Source organism: Oncorhynchus tshawytscha, linkage group LG27 (assembly GCF_018296145.1).
Source record: "Oncorhynchus tshawytscha isolate Ot180627B linkage group LG27, Otsh_v2.0, whole genome shotgun sequence".
Lineage (NCBI taxonomy): Eukaryota > Metazoa > Chordata > Actinopteri > Salmoniformes > Salmonidae > Oncorhynchus > Oncorhynchus tshawytscha.
Genome location: NC_056455.1, coordinates 8,356,245 through 8,380,954, shown reverse-complemented (window position 1 = coordinate 8,380,954; position 24,710 = coordinate 8,356,245). Strand labels below are relative to the sequence as shown.

Below are 24,710 nucleotides of genomic sequence, written 5' to 3'. Positions count from 1 at the left end.
CCGACACTAGTCATCTCCCCATTTGGTTTTAGGTTTTGCGGCCGGAGTCCGCACCTTTGGGGAGGGGGGGGTTACTGTCACTCCCTGACCATAGAGAGCCCTCGGGGTTCTCTATGGTGGTTTTAGGTCAGGGCGTGACTCGGGGGTGTTCTAGTTATTTTATTTCTATGTGGGTGTTTTAGTGTGGTTCCCAATTAGAGGCAGCTGATTATTTGTTGTCTCTAATTGGGGATCATACTTAAGGTGTCCCTGTTCCCACCTGCATTGTGGGATATTGTTTTGTGTATGTGCCTGTTGCACCACGTAGTTCACGTCGTTGTGTGTTTATTGTTTTTGGTTAAGTTTCACTGCAAATAAATATGTGGAACCCAACTCACGCTGCGCCTTGATCCGTCCATTCTAACAACCGTGACAATGGATGGAGGCATATAGGCTTAACAGTATATTTTATTTTGTCATAGTATATCATCAGTGGTGTAAAGTACTTAAGTAAAACTACTTTAAAGTACTACTTAAGTAAAAATGTGTGTGTATCTGTACTTTACTATTTATCATTTTGACTACTTTTACTTTTACTTCACTACATTCCTAAAAGAAATCATGTACTTTTTACTCCATACATTTTCCCTGACACCCAAAAGTAATCTTTACATTTTGAATGCTTAGCAGGACAGGAAAATGGTCCAATTCACACATTTATCAAGAGAAGGTCCCTGGTCAACCCTATTGTCTCTGATCCGATGGACTCACTAAACACACATGCTTTGTTTGTTCTCAGTATTGGCTGCCCCTTGCTATATATACATTTAATAAACAAGAAAATGGTGCTGTCTGGTTTAATATAAGGAATTTTAAATGATTTATACTTTTACTTTTGCTACTTAAGTATATTTGAGCAATTACATTTATTTTTGATACTTAAGTATATTTAAAACCAAATACTTTACGACTTTCACTCAAGTAGTATTTTACTGTGCGACTTTCACTTTTAGCCTACTTGAGTCATTTTCTATTAAGGTATCTTTACTTTTACTCAAGCATGACAATTGGGTACTTTCCCCACCACTGGGTATCATGTTAACTATGGTTTTACATAACGATGGCGGGTAAATATTATTTAAAATAAAAATGTGAATAAGGGTGTGAGGTGCCAGTGTTGCAGCGGTGACCGGTGAGTGAGAGGCAGACATTGGGCTGGGGTAGTGTTACGTCCTCGGTCGCGGTAATGTTCTCAGGGGTTATTTATATGAGCCTAGTCTTTGAACAAGCGTGCCAGCGCACCCGCATTTGGGAAGGATATATTGAGCTCCCAAGTATGTAGGCCTATCCAAGTTTTTCCATCACCCTCCGGCTGACAAGCCTCTCGCGGACCCGTGAGTTAAAGCCGTGGCATGGCGTTGGGGAAAGAAAGTCTTCCGCTCGCACTTTGGCGAGTGGAAACGGCCCATGGCTTTTTGCCTTTAGCCTATTGTAATTTGAATAGACATACTTGAAATTACAATTGACCAGTTATTTATTTAAAACATGCAGGATGTCGAAGCAGGGTATCGAAGGAATCTTATTTTGATGAATTGTTATTCAAGATGCAAAACGCAAAGAATTTAGCCAACCGACGAGCTTTGTACATTAACATCTGACAAAAGCCGAGTTCCACCTGTCTTTCTCGAGACAAAGCAGAGCCAATAAACAGACACTAGATGTTGTTCCTATCCAACGCTCTATAAATGACTGTCCAAATCTGCCAACATGAGCACCTCCGACAGGATACATATGGGCCTATCACATTAGATATTTCCTAGGAGTGAATGCCAGTCCCTGACATAGGACACCATGCGGATAGATGTCCTATTTCATGTTTAATTTATAGACATCTCTCAGTGAAGGAATACTACATGGCTGATATCTCACAGAGATATATTTCTGCCAGGCTCTGACAAGTCTGATGGGGCCATAGATTTATAATATCCCTATCATTTCGCCATTTTTAAACAACCCGGTGGGTTCATCTTTATAGTCACATATGTAGAATGTTTTTATTACATATGTGAAGGAAAAGTCAAATAGAGTACAACTCAACAGAAGAAAACAAGTTAAATTGATTTCTGCATATTGTAATGACAGGTGATTTATTATAATCTAGTAAACTACAATAAACTGTGTAAACACAATTTTAAAAACATGTACTAAAATGCACTACAGTATATACAGTACATTCGGAAAGTATTCAGACCCCTTCCCCTTTTCCAGTTTGTTACATTACAGCCTTATTCTAAAATGGATTAAATAAATAAAAATGTCCTCATCAATCTACACACAATACCCCATAATGACAAAGCGGAAACAGGTTTTTAGAAATGTTTGCTAATTTATAAAAGAATAAATAAAATCTGAAATACCTTATTTACACAAGTATTCAGACCCTTTGCTATGAGACTCGAAATGGAACTCAGGTGCATTCTGTTTCCATTGATCATCCTTGAGATGTTTCTACAACTTGATTGGAGTCCACCTGTGGTAAATTCAATTGATTGCTCATGATTTCTAAAGACACACACCTGTCTATATAAGGCCCCACAGTTGACAGGGCAGGTCAGAGCAAAAACCAAGCCATGAGGTTGAAGGAATTGTCTGTAGAGCTCTGAAACAGGATTATGTTGAGGCACAGATCTGGGGAAGGGTACCAAAACATTTCTGCAGCATTGAAGGTCCCCAAGAACACAGTGGCCATCATTCTTAAATGGAAGAAAGTTTGGAACCACCAAGACTCTTCTTAGAGCTGGCCACCCGTCCAAATTGAGCAATCGGGGAAGAAGGGCCTTGGTCAGGGAGGTGCCCAAGAACCCGATGGTCACTCTGACAGAGCTACAGAGTTCCTCTGTGAAGGACAACCATCTCTACAGCACTCCACCAATCAGGCCTTTATGGTAGAGTGGCCAGACGGAAGCCAGTCCTCAGTAAAAGGCACATGACAGCCCGCTTGGAGTTTGCCAAAAGGCACCTGGAGGACTCTCAGACCAAGAGATACAAGATTTTCTGGTCTGATGAAACCAAGATGTAAATATTTGGCCTGAATGCCAAGCATTCAACCTGACAGAGCTTTAAAGGATCTACAGAGATGAATGGGATGAACTCACCAAATTCAGGTGTGCCAAGCTTGTAGTGTCATTCCCAAGAAGACTCAAGGCTGTAATCTCTGCCAAAGGTGCTTCAACAAAGTACTGAGTAAAGGGTCTGAATATTTATGTAAATGTATTATTTTTACATTTTGATAAATTTGCAAACATTTCTAAAAAACTATTTTTGCTTTGTCATTATGGGGTATTGTGTGTAGATTGATGAAGGGAAAAAACAATTGAATCCATTTTAGAATAAGGCTGTAATGTAACAAAACATGGAAAGAGTCAAGGGGTCTGAATATTTTCAGAATGTACTGCATAGAAAAGTATGTGGACACCCCAAATGAGTAGATTCGGCTATTTCAGCCACACCCATTGCTGACAGGTACACAAAATCGAGCACACAGATTCGCAATCTCCATAGACAAACATTGGCAGTAGAATGGCCTTACTGAAGAGCTCAGTGACTTTCTATGTGGCACTGTCATAGGATACCACCTTTCCAACAAGTCAGTTCCCTAAACTTTCTGCCCTGCTAGAGCTGCCCCGATCAAAAGTAGTGCTGTTATTGTGAAGTGGAAACGTCTAGGAGCAACAACGGCTCAGCCGCAAAGTGGTAGGCCACACAAGCTCACAGAATGGGAGAGCCAAGTGCTGAAGCGCATAGCGTGTAAAAATCGTCTGTCATCGGTTGCAACACTCACTACCGAGTTCCAAACTGTCTCTGGAACGTCAGCACAGTAACTGTTTGTCGGGTACTTCATGATATGGGTTTCCATGGCCGAGCAGCCACACACAAATATAAGGTCACCATGCACAATGCCAAGTGTTGGCTGGAGTGGTGTAAAGCTTGCTGACATTGGTCTCAGGAGCTGTGGCAACACGTTCTCTGAAGTGATGAATCACTCTTCACCATCTGGCAGTCCGATGGATGAATCTGGGTTTGGCGAGATGCCAAGAGAACACTACCTGTTCGAAAGCGCAGTGCCAACTGTAAAGTTTGGTGGAGGAGGAATAATTGTCTGAGGCTGTTTTTCATGGTTCGGGCTTGGCCCCTTATTCCAGTGAAGGGAAATCTTAAAATGACAGAGTACAATGACATTCTAGACATGCACAAAGCAAGGTCAATACAGAAATTCAGGGGCGCAACTTTGGTTTTAGAAGTGGGGGGATATAATATATATATCTTAAATAGCCAATCCAACCCCTCAGAGGCATCTGCATAGTACTAAAGCTCACCGTTGCCTCATTTTATATCACATTCCAATGATAAAACTGGGGGGGGGGACAAAAATGCAATTTCAGAATGTGGGGGGGATATGCGCCCCTGCATAAATGGTTTGTCAAGATTGGTGTGGAAGAACTTGACTGGCCTGACCTCAACCCCATCAAACACCTTCGGGATGAATTGGAACACCGACTGCGAGCCAGGCCTAATCGCCCAACATCAGTGCCCGACCTCACTAATGCAAGTCCCAGCAGCAATGTTCCAACATCTAGTGAAAAGCCTTCACAGACGAGTGGAGGCTGTTATAGCAGCAAAGGGGGGACAAACTCCGTATTAATGCCCATGATTGTTTTAATGAGATGTTCGACGAGTAGGTGTCCACATAGGTTTTGTCATGTAGTGTATATTAATAGAATTACTAACTTCTTCCCTGTCTTTCAAGATAAAATAATCGATGGCAAAGTGATAAATAACATAAATCAAATTGTATAGGCGCGGCGGTGATAACGTTGAAGACCCTTTGAGTGCGCATTCGTGTGTAGAGTGGCTGCGCGCTCTGACACCCGTGACTCCAGAGTGCGAGCTGGGCTTTCGGCTTTGACAGTCAGTCTTGTCACACATCGTTTCGAAAGATGTTGGGTACGGACGACCACAGGGACAATCTGAAACGGAACGGGACAGGTAGGCAGAAATACAACATATACAGTGTAGCGTTTGTTTTTACATATTAACGTATTGCTGTTTACTATTCAAAGTTTGTGGCCCCCATGTGACAGTTCTTCACGCACCACTATCAGTCTACCGGGTGTACAGTAGCCTATTTTCCATTCATAATGGAATGATTAGCTATAAAGTTATTCTGAGATGGCCAAATTATACATTTTACGAGGCAGATGCATGTATAGGCCTAGCTATTTTATTTACACTGAATGGACAAACGACCGATTGTTGGATTTGTTTATGTCTGACATGGCAATTTGTTGTCATGGGCAGGCTAGACTTTTTTAAATATGCATGTAATATTCATTTTGATTTGATTGTTAATCAAAACACCTTTAGTAGTTTTATATGATTACAGCTTCGATGTAATGTATTGTCTGTATCTTACGAAGCAAATGTTTTAGGTAATTGTTGCGCCTTGAGGCTATTTGAGCGCACGTTGATCATTTAAATTGCACATTAGGCGATCTGAATGGGCTTATTTGTTCATACTTCATCACTCACTGAATAAAATATGATATTTGCTCGACCGTTCATCGTCTACCCCGTCACGCAACCGGGCTGGGTGTTTCCGCATGGGGTGAGCCGGTGCTTGTGGTTCTCAATGGCCAGATGCAGGCAGGCATTCCCTCAATAGAAAACTGTAAACATGAAACTTATGTTCCGCCATCATCTGTAGTAGACTATTTAACCCACCCGTATTCCAAAGCCATTTCTCAAGTGTGTGATGTGGTTCAAGAACGTCTAATCTGACAAAACATCCGTTTATTTAAATCTTTACACTCGGATAAGGGCATTCGATAAGGCCCTAGAATTGAATGAATTAATCACGTATAGTAAGAAAGCAACCGGTGGCTAATCATTCTGAAGAAGGGCAAACTTTATCAGACAGAGTTCTAAAGCTTCAAGAGGTATTCTGGAAACACAGGCCTGGGCATTGCATACTCCACAGCTATCACCCACTGGGACCCATGACAAATGTTAGTTTGCTATACTTTACATTTATGTCAGTAGGCAGCAGTTTCAGTTTTAATGCCTATCTCAGTTGACCTCTACTCTTATGACATTGGAATTGGACACTGGCATTGTTTTTAATCAGTCAAATGATAATAATAATAATATTGCTAAAACATTTAATTTATATAGGGCTTTTCATTATTAAGATCACCCTAAAGACCCTAAAGACCTAAAAAGTAGGTATTGGGCTGAACAATGGCCTTCGACAGAGGCTGGAGCATCCAGGTCACATGACGACAATGATAATGATGATCATCCACAGAAACACCTTTCATTTCAAACATTGGTCTAGGCTATTATAACATAGTCCAAACAGCAGTCAAACTTTGATCTAGGCCAAGGCTCACCAACCTTGTTCCTGTAAAGCTTCTGTCCTGTAGGTTTTCACTCTAACCCTGTTCCTGTAGAGCTACTGTCCTGTAGGTTTTCACTCCAACCTTGTTCCTGTAGAGCTACTGTCCTGTAGGTTTTCACTCCAACCTTGTTCCTGTAGAGCTACTGTCCTGTAGGTTTTCACTCCAACCCTGTTCCTGTAGAGCTACTGTCCTGTAGGTTTTGACTCCAACCCTGTTCCTGTAGAGCTACTGACCTGTAGGTTTTCACTCCAACCTTGTTCCTTTAGAGATACTGACCTGTAGGTTTTCACTCCAACCTTGTTCCTGTAGAGCTACTGACCTGTAGGTTTTCACTCCAACCCTGTTCCTGGAGAGATATCCTCCTGAAGGTTTTCAGTCCAACTCTGTTCCTGTAGAGCTACTGACCTGTAGGTTTTCACTCCAACCTTGTTCCAGTAGAGCTACTGTCCTGTAGGTTTTCACTCCAACCTTGTTCCTGTAGAGCTACTGACCTGTAGGTTTTCACTCCAACCTTGTTCCTGTAGAGCTACTGTCCTGTAGGTTTTCACTCCAACCTTGTTCCTGTAGAGCTACTGTCCTGTAGATTTTCACTTCAACCATGTTCCTGTAGAGCTACTGACCTGTCGGTTTTCACTCCAACCTTGTTCCTGTAGAGCTACTGTCCTGTAGGTTTTCACTCCAACCTTGTTCCTGTAGAGATATCCTCCTGTAGGTTTTCACTCCAACCTTGTTCCTGTAGAGCTACTGTCCTGTAGGTTTTCACTCTAACCCTGTTCCTGTAGAGCTACTGACCTGTAGGTTTTCACTCCAACCTTGTTCCTGTAGAGCTACTGACCTGTAGGTTTTCACTCCAACCTTGTTCCTGTAGAGCTACTGACCTGTAGGTTTTCACTTCAACCATGTTCCTGTAGAGCTACTGTCCTGTAGGTTTTCACTCCAACCTTGTTCCTGTAGAGCTACTGACCTGTAGATTTTCACTTCAACCTTGTTCCTGTAGAGCTACTGACCTGTAGGTTTTCACTCCAACCTTGTTCCTGTAGAGCTACTGACCTGTAGGTTTTCACTCTAACCCTGTTCCTGTAGAGCTACTGACCTGTAGGTTTTCACTCCAACCTTGTTCCTGTAGAGCTACTGACCTGTAGGTTTTCACTCCAACCCTGTTCCTGGAGAGATATCCTCCTGAAGGTTTTCAGTCCAACTCTGTTCCTGTAGAGCTACTGTCCTGTAGGTTTTCACTCTAACCCTGTTCCTGTAGAGCTACTGACCTGTAGGTTTTCACTCCAACCTTGTTCCTGTAGAGCTACTGACCTGTAGGTTTTCACTCCAACCTTGTTCCTGTAGAGCTACTGACCTGTAGGTTTTCACTCTAACCCTGTTCCTGTAGAGCTACTGACCTGTAGGTTTTCACTCCAACCTTGTTCCTGTAGAGCTACTGTCCTGTAGATTTTCACTTCAACCTTGTTCCTGTAGAGCTACTGTCCTGTAGGTTTTCACTCCAACCTTGTTCCTGTAGAGCTACTGACCTGTAGGTTTTCACTCTAAACCCTGTTCCTGTAGAGCTACTGACCTGTAGGTTTTCACTCCAACCTTGTTCCTGTAGAGCTACTGACCTGTAGGTTTTCACTCCAACCTTGTTCCTGTAGAGCTACTGACCTGTAGGTTTTCACTCCAACCTTGTTCCTGTAGAGCTACTGACCTGTAGGTTTTCACTTCAACCATGTTCCTGTAGAGCTACTGTCCTGTAGGTTTTCACTCCAACCTTGTTCCTGTAGAGCTACTGACCTGTAGGTTTTCACTCCAACCTTGTTCCTGGAGAGATATCCTCCTGTAGGTTTTCAGTCCAACCCTGTTCCTGTAGAGCTACTGACCTGTAGGTTTTCACTCCAACCCTGTTCCTGTAGAGCTACTGTCCTGTAGGTTTTCACTAAAAGGTTTTCACTAGCTCTCCAGGAATATGGTTGGAGTGAAAATCTACAGGAGGGTAGCTCTCCAGGAACAGGGTTGAAGTGAAAATCTACAGGAGGGTAGCTCTCCAGGAACATGGTTGGAGTGTAAACCTACAGGAGGATAGCTCTCCAGGAACAGGGTTGAAGTGAAAATCTACAGGAGGGTAGCTCTCCAGGAACAGGGTTGAAGTGAAAATCTACAGGAGGGTAGCTCTCCAGGAACATGGTTGGAGTGTAAACCTACAGGAGGATAGCTCTCCAGGAACAGGGTTGAAGTGAAAATCTACAGGAGGGTAGCTCTCCAGGAACATGGTTGGAGTGTAAACCTACAGGAGGATAGCTCTCCAGGAACAGGGTTGAAGTGAAAATCTACAGGAGGGTAGCTCTCCAGGAACATGGTTGAAGTGAAAATCTACAGGAGGGTAGCTCTCCAGGAACATGGTTGGAGTGTAAACCTACAGGAGGATAGCTCTCCAGGAACAGGGTTGAAGTGAAAATCTACAGGAGGGTAGCTCTCCAGGAACATGGTTGGAGTAAAAATCTACAGGAGGGTATCTCTCCAGGAACATGGTTGGAGTGAAAATCTACAGGAGGGTAGCTCTCCAGGAACGGGGTTGGTGAGCCCTGATCTAGGCTACTATAACATAGTCCAAACAGCAGTCAAACATCCATGTCCCCCTGTGAGGCCTGACTGACATGAGAAACAAGTTCAGCAGTCCCAGGATGGCTTCTGAAAGAGTGTCAGTTGTTGGCTTGATGTAGTCTCTAATGTGAGTTTATTGTGCTGTGGGCACTCTGTACTCGCTCTAGCTGAGGAGAACGCAGATACATCAAGGCAAATATCAACATGTTCAGTCCGGGAAGGTGAAATACGGCTGCTGCGGTTAGGAGAGCATTTATGGACGCCACCTTAAGGCCCGCTACTCCTGCTGAATGCCTATGGATGAATAATATGGAGGCCCGTGTTATTGTTGCTGTGACAGACTGCGTACATACGGTACTCTGTTAGTGTCACTTGTGTTTTGTCGCAGTTGTTTCCCAAGATTATTATTTTCGTTATGAAGGAGGAGTTGTCTTTTCCTGTCTTTGGTGAGAGTACTATGAAGTATGTGTACCTGTGTGTGTGCTTGTGTGTGTGCCTGTGTGTGTGCCTGTGTGTGTGCCTGTGTCTGTGTGCCTGTGTCTGTGTGCCTGTGTGTGTGTGCCTGTGTCTGTGTGCCTGCGTGTGTGTGCCTGTGTGTGTGCCTGTGTGTGCCTGTGTGTGTTCCTGTCTGTGTGTGTACCTGTGTGCCTGTGCCTGTGTGCCTGTGTCTGTGTGCCTGTGTGTGTGTGCCTGTGTGTGTGTGCCTGTGTGTGTGTGCCTGTGTCTGTGTGCCTGTGTCTGTGTGCCTGTGTGTGTGTGCCTGTGTGTGTACCTGTGTGTGTGCCTGTGTATGTGTGCCTGTGTGTGTGCCTGTGTGTGTGTGCCTGTGTGTGTACCTGTGTGTGTGTGCTTGTGTCTGTACCTGTGTAACTACCAGTGTGTGCCTGTGTATGTACCCGTGTGTGCAGCTGTGTGTGTACCCGTGTGTGCACCTGAGTGTGCACCTGAGTGTGCACCTGAGTGTGCACCTGAGTGTGCACCTGTGTGTGTACCTGTGTGGGTACCTGTGTGAGTACCTGTGTGTGCACCTGAGTGTGCACCTGTGTGTGTACCTGTGTGGGTACCTGTGTGTGTACCTGTGTGGGTACCTGTGTGTGTACCTGTGTGGGTACCTGTGTGTGTACCTGTGTGTGTGCCTGTGTGTGTACCTGTGTGTTGCACACACTGTGGTGCCTGCTTTGTTTGCACTGTATGTTGATAGAGATCATTTAAGAAATGCTGTGCCAAGAGACATATGTCCATGCTGTTTGTGCTCAGAGATTACTCTGCCGTAAACTGTCACTTAGGTGTCCAGAGTGTCTCTGTACTGCTATAGCAGGCAACAGGTGCAACACCACAGTCCCATCTCCAGCTTGAATGGCCACGGTGGGGGTTAGATCTCTGCTACACTGAAGTAAAGCAACCAGTCCTATGTTATCAGAGGACCAATTCTCTGTCTCTCTCTCTCTCTTTCGCTCTCTCTCTCTCTCTCTGTCTGTCTCTCTCACACACTCTCACTCTCACTGTCTCTCTCTCTTTCTCTCTCACTGTCTGTCTCTCTCACTCTCTCACTCTCTCTCTCTAGGTCAAGTCCATTGTGGGGCCATTGCGCATCATCACAATTCTTTGGGGTAAAAAAATATTTTTGAGACAGTTTACTCACTATTGCTCATCCATATACAACCAACAGAAACTATTTACGTACTGAGCAAAGACAAATATTTGCACAACTGTCCAAGCAAGAAAAGTGTGTGCAATTTAAACATTTAAAGAGAAGGGAGAAGTATATTTGGAATGGTGGAAATGACAATGTATGGACAGAGAGAGAAAAAGGGAGAGGGAGAGCAAGAGAGAGGAAGAGAAGGAGCGGAGAGGGAGAGCAAGAGAGAGGAAGAGAGAGAGAGCAAGAGAGAGGGAGAGCAAGAGAGAGGAAGAGAGAGAACACAAGAGAGGGGGAGAGCAAGAGAGAGGAAGAGAGAGGGAGAGCAAGAGAGAGGGAGAGCAAGAGAGAGGAAGAGAGAGGGAGAGCAAGAGAGAGGGAGAGCAAGAGAGAGGAAGAGAGAGGGAGAGCAAGAGAGAGGAAGAGAGAGAGAGAGGGAGCAAAAGAAAGAAAGAGAGCAAGGGCTGCATCTGTAGACAAAGAAAGAGTCCACATGCACATCTTGATGAAGGTAAGACTAAATTATTTGTGACACAGCGAGTGGTTTACAGTGCGGAACAGTGACACTCTCATTATGCCAATTAAGTGGATGCTACATTAGCAGTGGTCTGGTCTCTCTGCTGGTGTCTCACTGTGTATCACACCGCCCTGCTTCCTTCCCCTCCACTCCCAACGAGGGGATCATGTTGGGACTTAATCAGCTGGGCTGATAGCTGGACTGGTAGCTGGGCTGGTAGCTGGGCTGGTAGCTGGGCTGGTAGCTGGGCTGGTAGCTGGGCTGGTAGCTGGGCTGGTAGCTGGGCTGGTAGCTGGGCTGATAGCTGGACTGGTAGCTGGGCTGGTAGCTGGGCTGGTAGCTGGGTTGGTCCCACTGACAAGACCACTGTGTAGTATGTATGCATGTGGGTATTTATATGTACAGTATGAATATGTATCCGTATGAATATGTATTTATATGTATGAATATGTATTTCTATTTTTGAATATATATGCATTTTGGGGGGATACTGTGCCTTTTCTTTTTATACCCAGTTTACAGTTTCACTGTAAATAACAGATTGACACACACACACACACACACACACACACACACACACACACACACACACACACACACACACACACACACACAAAATGAACTGCTGCTGTGTGGGAGGTACAGGTGTCCTGAAGTCAGGAGGAACTGTAGCTCTTTTCTTTGTACTGCCTTGTTTTAGATTTGAGGGGATTCAAAGTTTATATTGCTAAGGATGGCTTTTTGACAGGAGCCCGATCCCTTCACAATTCTCACAAACCTCTTCTACTTGTTGTTCTTTCTCTCTTTGTCAACAACATTTATCTACATTCATCTTTCTTTTGTTGTTTTATAAATAGTACTTTGACATTTTTACAGTTAAGTATGAATTGTAGGGTGTATTCAATGCGCCTGACTCAATTATATGGTAATAAACATAACAGCTTGACCTACAGAATAGGCAACCCTTATACCAGTCATGCTAGGACACATCACCGATACTTTCTTTCATCAACGTAAACAGTGCTCTATCGCTGTCTCGACATATCCCCTCTCTGCGTCTCTCCCTCCCATGGTGCCACACCACTCTGACATCTCTGTCTGACATCTTGAGTAGACCTCTTCTCCAGACAGATGTCCTTCTCCTTTTTCCCCCATTGTGCTGGGACCTCCTGTTGTGTGTTCCTCTATGATGTTCTCCATGTCATCTCCTGCTGAGCCAAAGTGATGGGGGAGTGGGTACATTAGTTAGCTTGCTTTTTTCTGTGTGTGTGTGTGTGTGTGTGTGTGTGTGCCTGTGTGCGAGCGAGCGAGTGAGTGAGTTTAAGAACATCCTGTGGGTCTGATGTCCTTCATTTCAGGTTACGTTGGATCACAGCGACCTTCAGTGTGATTCTGTGAAAAGTTCTGTGTCGTCCCTGCTGGCTGCTTCTTCTCCTGCCAGCACAAACACACAGTTAAATCCCTATTAGCCAGGGGATGCTGGATAACAGCAGGAGGTATGTCAGTGTCCTGTCGTTCTGTCTGTCTGCCCTGGACTCAGTGACACCGTCATAGTATAATTCACCTGGTGATCAAACATAATCCAAATCAGATGCCTTGTTACACGAAGCAGGAGGCTCAAAGCAAAACCATAGCATTTAGAGGAGGGGGGATGTGAAACCCGTCATCATTCCTGAGCCATTGTTGCAGATGAGCAGAGTCAGTGGAGTGGAGGCTTGGAGCCCAGCTGAGCCAGGCTGGGTGACAGGTGAACTCAAAAGGGCAAATATCTATAAACAGGCGTGAACATCCCCCCTCCGGCCGCTCTCCGCTCGCCTAACTCAGACAGATGGAGAGGTCACTCCAGCCCTCGCTGCCACCCTGATCACACTGTACTGTACGACTAGTGGCAGAGGACGGGTGTGTGTGTGTAGGGGGGCTCCAGGGAGGCTGGGGGGGGTCAGAGTTGCTGACAGCTGCATGAAGCCCGCCTCAGGGCAAGCAGGCTGCCCTTTCCTGGAGAAAGCCACCCTCCTCCTGGCTGAATGGCATGCCCGGCCGGCAGTGCTCACGGCTGGGACCGACTCAGCAGAAGACTGCCTAGCTCCTCAGTTGGGTGCTGAAGGGTTGGCGTTGTCGGAGGGCTAAGGTTTCACTATGCCTCGTATGTGCCCTCTGGGCAGAGGGTATAGAGTGTTACTGCTACTAACACATGAACCTCTCTGTCCCCAGTCACTCTCCCTAACCACAGTCCCCTCCTGATCCCTTCTGTACTTCCTCCTACCCACCAAGATCTACCAGGAGGTGAACAGGCCAATAGAAGGGAGCCTAGAGGTACCCTCTGAGTCAGAGGAGGGAGACAATGTCAGAGGGTAAGCTCCCAATGAACAGCAGATTGAACCTATGTGTGGAGCTTTATCTGATCCTGTATTTCGATCCTGGCGCAGGGGTTTTGATTCCTCGTTACAGGATAATTATCCTAATTAACACAGAGTGCCAGACCCCTACTTCCCTACCTCAGAGCCGTGATCATCACACACGGACACACATACCCTCTCACACCTCCGTAATGACCCTCACACACACTGGGCCCAGTGTTAGACATGCACGTACACACACATGCCCGCGCAAACACACACACAGTGGCCTGTCTATGTTCCATGGCAGTTGGCGGGTTGTGGTGCTCGTGAGCTGAACAGAGGGTCAGTGTGTGAGGCCAGGTAGGCAGGCAGACCCTCTCCCCCTCCCAATAGGAGCACTAAATAGCCTGGTTGTTTTGTGGCCCCGTCACTATTCAACAGGAAGGGTGGGGACCCTGTCTAAACTGATTATATCACAGGTTCCATATAAAAGACTGCCTGCATGCATATTCATGTCTAGGTGTGCATGTAAGAACACAATTGGGAATTTTGACTGAAGACTAATACTCTGTGATTGGTTGATTACAGTCAAGCTCAGAGAGTCCATTGGTCCCTTCTTCTTCTTCGTGCTCCATAACGGTTGTGGGTTTGTGACGGGTTTGTGTTTTAAACTCACTACAAAGTGTTTGGTTGACAACGTGGCTCTCGGAGAAATAGAGGATAAGGACAACAGAGATGTATATGAAGGCTATGATTATGTTGTATGCATTTTTCAACTGCAGTGAATCATTCAGAGCCCTTTTCCGCGAGGCTTTTATCTAAACCTGAGAGTGGTTTACCTCAGTCAGTGTACGGAGTGCATGTCCTATTGTACTGTGATCTCCACAGAGAGCAGACTGAACCCACTCTTCAGCCTTTGTAAATGGCTTTTCTTGATGGGGCCGTGGCGGCACTTTTCACGTGGGTGTGTAAAGTGGCAAGTTTGTCATCTTGCGGGTTTTGACTTTGGATGATAAGAATTACGGCAATAAATAATGTGTTTTATGCCTTTCTCAAACCCAAGGACATTTTCTCCTACCTAAGTCACACAATACAGTTCTGAATAAAACACAGCAAAGTGAGTGAATATCCTGGAGAGAAAGGTACAGAATAATAGGACAAACATTAAGAGAGAAAGGTACAGAATAATAGGACAAGCATTTTAAGAGAGAAAGGTACATGATAATAGGACAAGCATTAAGAGAGAAAGGTACAGAATAATAGGACAAGCATTTTAAGAGAGAAAGGTACATGATAATAGGACAAGCATTAAAAGAGAAAGGTACATGATAATAGGACAAGCATTAAGAGAGAAAGGTACAGAATAATAGGACAAGCATTAAGAGAGAAAGGTACATGATAATAGGACAAGCATTAACAGAGAAAGGTACAGAATAATAGGACAAGCATTAAGAGAGAAAGGTACATGATAATAGGACAAGCATTAAGAGAGAAAGGTACAGAATAATAGGACAAGCATTAAGAGAGAAAGGTACATGATAATAGGACAAGCATTAACAGAGAAAGGTACAGAATAATAGGACAAGCATTAAGAGAGAAAGGTACATGATAATAGGACAAGCATTAAGAGAGAAAGGTACAGAATAATAGGACAAGCATTAAGAGAGAAAGGTACATGATAATAGGACAAGCATTAAGAGAGAAACAAATGTCAACCGCGTTAGAAAATACAGGCAGGGATAGAGGAGATGAAAATGGAAGTTACCAGAATGTATTCATATGATGAAAACAGCCTAGAGAGACTTCTAACCACACACACAAACAAATATACACACAGCTGCTTTTATGGCAAGATTCAAATGCGCGCACGCACGCACACACACACACACACACACACACACACACACACACACACACACACACACACACACACACACACAGACCAACAAAAACATTTGGGAAAGAATGAGATGAAATGAAATGCGTTTCTGAGCGCATGACCTTTCACTAGAATACAAGCGTATATATACCTGCATTTGACCATATATGCATTAGATGTGAACCCAGCTTGTCCATGTGCTGAACAAAGTCTGTGACCATGCATGTGAGTCGTTCCATAAGAGCAGCTGCTGTGTGTGTGTGTTTATTTGTGTGTATATTTGAGTAACACCCTAGGGTAAACAGCTAAGTCGTGTTGGGGTGAGAGATTGTGAGGAAGTTTCTTTAAAAAGCTGGCGAGGATCCATCTGTTTCTTCACAACTCCAAGGGAGCTGCATCTCCGTATGGTTGCCAAAAAAACAGAATTCTGCGTTTTTCACGCAGAAAAATAAATAAAACGCGTAACAAATATCTTGCTGCGTTTTGTAAACGCAGATCTTAGTTGCACTTTTCACGAACTGGGATTCTGTCAGCAAACAGCACTCTGACTGATGTGTAGCTGTTTTTCTATGGTACTTTTCTCAGTGTAGCCTATTTTTTTTTCAAAATGTAATCAGGCAAGTCAGTTAAGAACAAATTCTTATTTTCAATGACGGCCTGTTCAAGGGCAGAACGACAGATTTGTACCTTGTCAGCTCGGGGATATGAACTTTCAACCTTTCGGTTACTAGTCCAATGCACTAACCACTAGGCTACCCTGGCGCCCGTGCTCTATGTTTACTTCGGTAAAATGCAAGATTAACTTCTAGCAAAACTTTAAGGAATTGAGCTTGCTTTTTCATTGTAAACTCATTTACTTGTGTGGCTGCTTGGCAAATAGCGTTGCACTTCTGTCATCTGATGAAAATGAAGCTATTTTTCTGCCGACTGTGTTGCACTAATGTATTTTCTGCGAAGGAAAACTATAGTTGCAGGTCCCTGGTCAGTGTATTGAAGCAAAACAACACGGTTGACTTTCAATATAAAACACAGCTGAAATGGTTTAAAGCGCAGATGTATCAATGGTCTGCATATTGTAAATGCAGATTTCTGAACTCTTTAACGGGAGCCCTGGTTCCTAACCCCTCTCTGCCTTTACATGACACCTCACCCCAGCACCTCAACACAAACACGGACCACTCCCCTTAGACCCGGAGCGTTTGGAAAATGAGCAAGAGTAAGAATTCAGGAAGTATGGACAGGAACAGTCAAATCATCCTTCATGTCTGTTTTGTGCTCAGGATATAGATTTAGCTGTAATAACTGTACATTGTTCAGCCCCCACACACTCATGCTTCAGAGACTTGTTTTACATGTACACCTACAATACATTCACCTTCAACAACTGTTGGTTTGAGTCTTTATTCCCTAAAAGCTCAAGCACTTCCTCAAGATTAGTTCTATCCGTATATTATCTATCTAAATCATATATATCTAGGTGGAAGAAAGGGGCAATTCAAATGAAGCCAATAAGCCACTCGGAGACCTCCGTGACCAAAAGAGCCGATGAATAAAATAATACTCCGTCTGCTTTTAAATACCACTTCCTCCTTTGAGCAGAGTCTGTTTGAAAATATATCCGCCTTTAAGAGCCACGGTTGGACAGCGTGACGTCTGGTCTGCTGCATTGGCTGAGCTACAGAATGGCTGTTGGTTCGCGACAATGTGGGCGAACCTGAGGCAGAATCTCTGTTTCACATAGAAACAGCCTTGATTTCATCTCTAAAGGTGATATGAACTGCACAGTGGGTACACACACACGCACACACACACACATATTCATTCTGATACACACACATAGACCCTGATACACACACGCTACAAGCCCCATTCCAATGACTCATAGCTGTGAAGAGTGACCTAATGATGCGACAGGCGTTGGTCAGACGGCGTGATGTGCACTAATCCATACCTGTGTGTGTGTGTGTCCTCTGGGATCCAGGCTGGGATTTCTCTGCTGCTAATAACACAGTAATCACAGCCATTCCACCTCTCAGCAGGGGGCTCCAGAACACACACACACACGTCCCCCATCTTTTATCGATCAGCCTAAATTCACAGTTGCTAAAAACTCATATAATCCAGTGTAATCTCAGAACCTCCACGGTTAGAGGAGGCCGTCCTTGTAAAATACGAATGTGTTCTTATCTGACTTGCCTAGTTAAATAAAGGTGAAACAAAATGAAATCAAAATCAGGAACAGTAGCTCTCACGTTGTTGATCTGTCACACTGACGTGTGGCGACGACCACGGAGTGTTTTAGATGCCGTGCGTTTGGTCACCTTGGTTCACCATCGGTTGGTGCCGTTGCCGATGCTAGGGGGTTGTCATAGACACACTGTTGTTGATTTGTCTTACCGAGATGTTGAGGTGTGGCAACAGCAAGAGAGCTGTTGCGGGGGTTTTCTACGGCTTTTGTTTGGTTGGCCTCGTGCTGCTGCAGGTGCTGATCCGGTGGAGTTGTCATAACTGGTCGGGACTGGACTGGAATTGCTTTCTGAAGGGCTGTGTAATATTTGTTCATCCGTCCTGGCCCTGCCTCCCCCCCTGCCACTAGCTCCTCAGATTGGAGTGGAGTTTAGCTCCTCTAGCACATACCAATTGATTTTGGATTACAGCTGAGATTGTAGGCCCGTCTCGCACATGCAGATACATCCTTCTGCTACAGTATGTGTGTATTCTGTCTGTGCTGTGTGTTTTGCATGTACATGTTGCCTTAGTAGACTGGGTATACATTTTCATCTTTCCAACTGTCTGTTTTGACTCTCTCTTTGTGTTTCTCTTTCTAGTTGATTTTGTGAGTGTGTGTGTGGCTGGTTGGTTGGTTGTACATTCCCTCTCTGTTTGAGGCCTCTTGTCTGTCTGTCTGTCTGTCTGTCTGTCTGTCTGTCTGTCTGTCTGTCTGTCTGTCTGTCTGTCTGTCTGTCTGTCTGTCTGTCTGTCTGTCTGTCTGTCTGTCTGTCTGTCTGTCTGTCTGCCTGTCTGTCTGTCTGTCTGTCTGTCTGTCTGTCTGTCTGCCTGCCTGCCTGCCTGTCTGTCTGTCTGAGAATACATGAGAAGACCAAAGCCAGCTCCCTGTTCTCCAGACTCTCCTTCCACTATACCTCTCTCCACTGGCTGGCTGGTTGAATCACTTTGCCCTGCAGCGACTCACAGATAGATCTCTCCCTCCAGTCCGTCTGCACACCCTCCTCACGATCTAGTGGAGAATGACTCACTGAATCACTTCTGTTAGGTAACAGGTTTGACTCTCTCTCGGGTCCCTTGTTGACTCTTGCTTGATAATAATGATATATTTACAGAGCGCTTTTTATTATGAATCTCAAAGTGCTTCACAGTGGATCAGATTCACTGCCGTTCAGCTTCATACCTGTTGGTTTGTTCAGAGTTGACTGGTATCGCTTAACACACCAGTTGTCTGTTCTTATACCAGAGACTGTGTGGATGAGACAGTGCCAGTTGAATCACTGAATCTCTGTATTTTGCAACGCGCATTAGTTGGAGAATTGAGTTATTTCTCTCTCTCGCTCTCTTTCTCGTTCTCTCTCTCTTTCTTTCTCGTTCTCTCTCTCTTTCTTTCTCGTTCTCTCTCTTTATTGTTCTCTCCCTTTCTCTCTCTCTCCAGCATCAAGCTCAACTCGACTCAGTCCATCACAAGCTCATGCAGGGCTGACAGACACTATAATTGAACCATATATTTTTGTCTCCCTTCGCTGTAAGGAGAGGAGAGTCTTTCTCTACCGTGATAAGTGCTCTGCTCTGGGGAGCGTTTTGTTGACAAAACAACGGAGGTGGGTTCAGCTAACGATCACAATGTCCCCCACTGACAGAGAAGAGGAGAGAGGAGAAAGAGGAAGAATGTGTGTGTGTGTGTGTGTGTGTGTGTGTGTGTGTGTGTGTGTGTGTGTGTGTGTGTGTGTGTGTGTGTGTGTGTGCGTGCGTGCGTGTGTGTGTGTCGATGAGTGCTTGCGTGCGTGTGTGTGTGTGTGTGTGTGTGTGTGTGTGTGTGTGTGTGTGTGTGTGTGTGTGTGTGTGTGTGTGTGTGCGTGCGTGTGTGTGCGTGTGTGTGTGTCGATGAGTGCTTGTGATGAGTGCTTGTGTGTGTGTGTGTGTGTGTGTGTGTGTGTGTGAGTGTGTGTGTGTGTGTGTGTGTGTGTGTGTGTGTGTGTGTGTGTGTGTGTGTGTGTGTGTGTGTGTCGATGAGTGCTTGTGTGTGTGTGTGTGTGTGTGTGTGTGTGTGTGTGTGTGTGTGTGTGTGCGTGCGTGCGTGCTTGTGTGTGTGTGTGTGTGTGTGTGTGTGTGTGTGTGTGTGTGTGTGTGTGTGTGCGTGCGTGCGTGCGTGTGTGTGCCGATGAGTGCTTGTGTGCCTGTGTGTTGTTTAAGGTCCCTCCAATATGAGGCTGTATTGGAAAATGCTTTTAGTTCTGCTGCTGTTAAACACTAATCAGTGTGTGAATAGGTGACCTGCTGCTGTGGTGATGCTGAACGTGGCTCTCTGTGAAACCATTCAGCCTTGCCAATGAACAACAGCTTCCCCAGCCTCATAATGGACACCATTAAGAGATCTGAATAGGCTGCGGTTTTTAAAGCAGTATGTCCTCCCCTTCCCTCTACACCTGGGTCGGTTCTGTCAGAGCCTTTGTGGTGGAATGGAGGAGGAATGGCCACGTTCAATAATGTGCTTATATGTTTGACATCATGACAATGCCTTTTTGATTAGTGCAGAGTCCTATTGGCCATGACTCACTGTGTTGACCGATGATTTTCAGACAGGCCTCTATGTGCTATTTTAAAGTATACTACATGTACAGTAGGCAATATGGACAGAATTATGAAATATTTCTTTAAGACATATCTGCACCAGCTCTAAGATACTTGAGCTAAACGTTTGGGCCTGATTGTGTGTGTGGCCTCTGTGAGTTCTGGATGTGGTGTTGAATCACTGGCTCTGTAAAGCCTCAGTAAACATCTACTAAAGGAGAGGAATGAAACAACTTCTAGGAGGTTGAATCTCAAATACTATTGCTTTGCTTGGCTGGGATCAATAGATGTTTGAATCGAGAAAAACAAGCTGGTAAAATGACATTTAGGCTGTTTTCAGATGGTAGAAAGACCAGTGGAATAAAGACCCTGGGGTGACAGTGACCACCTACACATCACATACACACTGACCTACACATCACGTACACAAATATACACTGACCTACACATCACATACACACTGACCTACACATCACGTACACAAATATACACTGACCTACACATCACATACACACTGACCTACACATCACATACACACTGACCTACACATTACATACACACATACACACTGACCTACACATCACATACACAAATATACACTGACCTACACATCACGTACACAAATATACACTGACCTACACATCACATATGCACTGACCTACACATCATATACACATACACTGACCTACACATCACTGACCTACACATCACACACTGACCTACACATCACATACACACTGACCTACACATCACGTACACAAATATACACTGACCTACACATTAGATATGCACTGACCTACACATCACATATACACTGACCTACACATCACATCACATACACATCACATACACACTGACCTACACATCACATACACAAATATACACTGACCTACACATCACTGACCTACACAAATATACACTGACCTACACATCACATACACAAATATACACTGACCTACACATCACGTACACAAATATACACTGACCTACACATCACATACACAAATGTACACTGACCTACACATCATATACACACTGACCTACACATCATATACACACTGACCTACACATCACGTACACAAATATACACTGACCTACACATCACATACACACTGACCTACACATCACATACACACATACACACTGACCTACACATCACATACACAAATATACACTGACCTACACATCACATACACAAATATACACTGACCTACACATCATTAGATACACACTGACCTACACATCACATACACACTGACCTACACATCACATACACACTGACCTACACATCACATACACACATACACACTGACCTATACATCACATACACAAATATACACTCACCTACACATCACGTACACACATTTACACTGATCTACACATCACATACACACATACACACTGACCTACACATCACATACACACATACACACTGACCTACACATCACATACACACATATACACTGACCTACACATCACACACACACATACACACTGACCTACACATCATGTACACATATATACACTGACCTACACATCACATACACTGACCTACACATCACGTATAGTGATGTGCAAATTATGGTGGAAAATAAGTATTTGGTCAATAACAAAAGTTTATCTCAATACTTTGTTATATACCCTTTGTTGGCAATGACAGAGGTTGAACGTTTTCTGTAAGTCTTCACAAGGTTTTCACACACTGTTGCTGGTATTTTGGCCCATTCCTCCATGCAGATCTCCTCTAGAGCAGTGATGTTTTGGGGCTGTTGCTGGGCAACACGGACTTTCAACTCCCTCCAAAGATTTTCTATGGGGTTGAGATCTGGAGACTGGCTAGGCAACTCCAGGACCTTGAAATGCTTCTTATGAAGCCACTCCTTCGTTGCCCGGGTGGTGTGTTTGGGATCATTGTCATGCTGAAAGACCCAGCCACGTTTCATCTTCAATGCCCTTGCTGATGGAAGGAGGTTTTCACTCAAAATCTCACGATACATGGCCCCATTCATTCTTTCCTTTACACAGATCAGTCGTCCTGCTCCCTTTGCAAAAAAACAGCCCCAAAGCATGATGTTTCCACCCCCATGCTTCACAGTAGGTATGGTGTTCTTTGGATGCAACTCAGCATTCTTTGTCCGCTAAACACGACGAGTTGAGTTTTTACCAAAAAGTTATATTTTGGTTTCATCTGACCATATGACATTCTCCCAATCTTCTTCTGGATCATCCAAATGCTTTCTAGCAAACTTCAGATGGGCCTGGACATGTACTGGCTTAAGCAGGGGGACACGTCTGGCACTGCAGGATTTGAGTCCCTGGCGGCGTAGTGTGTTACTGATGGTAGGCTTTGTTACTTTGGTCACAGCTCTCTGTAGGTCATTCACTAGGTCCCTCTGTGTGGTTCTGGGATTTTTGCTCACCGTTCTTGTGATCATTTTGACCCCACGGGGTGAGATCTTGTGTGGAGCCCCAGATCGAGGGAGATAATCAGTGGTCTTGTATGTTTTCCATTTCCTAATAATTGCTCCCACAGTTGATTTCTTCAAACCAAGCTGCTTACCTATTGCAGATTCAGTCTTCCCAGCCTGGTGACCTTTGACAGCTCTTTGGTCTTGGCCATAGTGGAGTTTGGAGTGTGACTGTTTGAGGTTGTGGAAAGGTGTCTTTTATACTGATAACAAGTTCAAACAGGTGCCATTAATACAGGTAACGAGTGGAGGACAGAGGAGCCTCTTAAAGAAGAAGTTACAGGTCTGTGAGAGCCAGAAACCTACACATCATATACACACATATACACTGACCTACACATCACATACACTGACCTACACATCACATACACACATATACACTGACCTACACATCACATACACTGACCTACACATCACATACACACATATACACTGACCTACACATCACATACACTGACCTACACATCACATACACTGACCTACACATCACATACACACATATACACTGACCTACACATCACATACACTGACCTACACATCACATACACACATATACACTGACCTACACATCACATACACTGACCTACATATCACATACACCTATAACTCCAGCCCATATCTCCAGCTATACAACCACATAGAACTAGGACTATACATCCTTCAAGCAGGGTTCATACAGACATTGACTATTCAAATTCAAGGATTTTCAGGGACTTTTTCAAGCACTTCATTGTCATTTCCAAGGACGGCAATGTTATACAAATGTATCGTTTATATAATTGTACATATAGGGCCCCCCCCCCAAAGCTTTCAAAAAGTGTACAAAATGCATTTAAAAAGTGTACAAAAAAAAAGTAGGGCCATTAACACTTTAGAAATAAGGATTCTTTAGGCCTTTGCCAATGCATTGATATGCAAATGATATGACATTCTAAAATGTGTGAGAATGATGTGGACATTGCCTGACTAAATAGATTGGATGCGTGGGGATTTCCCTGTAGTCTATGTGGCTGACGCAGGGCAGTGTTCATCTCAGCATTTGAATCTCCCCATCGCTGTTTTTATAATGAGGAATTGACCAAAATCCAGGTTCCTTTTTGAAATGGAAGGATTTGTATGGAAAGTGAAGTTGAAGTCAACAGATGTTGTCGTCCTCATAATAACCACACATAGTTTTATCTCAACAGAGCAGCGCAAACACCCTTTAATTGAAGCTCCAGGAAACAAATGAAAATGGCCACATCTCTCACAAAAACTGTTGTTTTCACGGATAATTATAAGGGAGCAGGAGAACTTATAAATTGGCTACAATAATTACAAGGACTTTTCAAGCACCAAATTGAGGAAATGTCTGATTTTCACGGTTGGCCTATTCCAGTACTTTAATTACTGAGCTCCAAATTCAAGTTCAAGTAGGCTACTTCAAGCCCCTTGTATTGTTTAACATTGCAGGTGTAACATGGAAAACAAAATGTATGTCATGTTATTTCATTACCAGATCATATTGTGAGTAAACCCACTAGGCTATGTCATTTGTTGTCATTATATCCAGAATAATTCATAGGAATAGCATTGGATGTTGCGCAATGGTCTATTCTACACAATTGTGCAAAGTAGGCTCAGAGTCCAATCGGAGGCACAGAAATATATGAAAACATGAACTCATTACATTAATGTTTTCTCTGTTAAATCTAACGAGACCCTGCTGTAAATCAAGCAGACCGCAACAGATGATCAACATCAATTCGCTCTGGATTTTATACTGACCAAAAATATAAACTCAACATGTAAAGTGTTTCATGAGCTGAAATAAATGATCCCAGAAATATTCCATACGCACAAAAATATTATTTCTCTCAAATTGTGTGCACAAATGTGTTTACGTCCCTGTTAGTGAGCATTTCTCATTTGCCAAGATAATCTATCCACCTGACATGTTTGGCATATCAAAAAGATGATTAAACAGCATGATCATTACACAGGTGCACCTTGTGCTGCGGACAATAGAAGACCACTCAGTTGTAGTTTTGTCACACGATGCC

At 44.1% G+C, this 24,710-nt stretch overlaps 1 protein-coding gene across 1 annotated transcript in view; it reads left to right on the top strand.

Moving 5' to 3' along the window:
- Positions 1–4,810: 4,810 nt before the first annotated feature.
- LOC112225983 (zinc finger protein 385C-like) overlaps positions 4,811–24,710 on the top strand; it is a 211,588-nt gene continuing 191,688 nt past the window's right edge. The window contains exon 1 of the mRNA XM_024390153.2: positions 4,811–5,025. Coding sequence (XP_024245921.2) covers positions 4,977–5,025 — 49 coding nt within the window. The 5' untranslated portion in view covers positions 4,811–4,976. The remainder of the gene's footprint in view (positions 5,026–24,710) is intronic.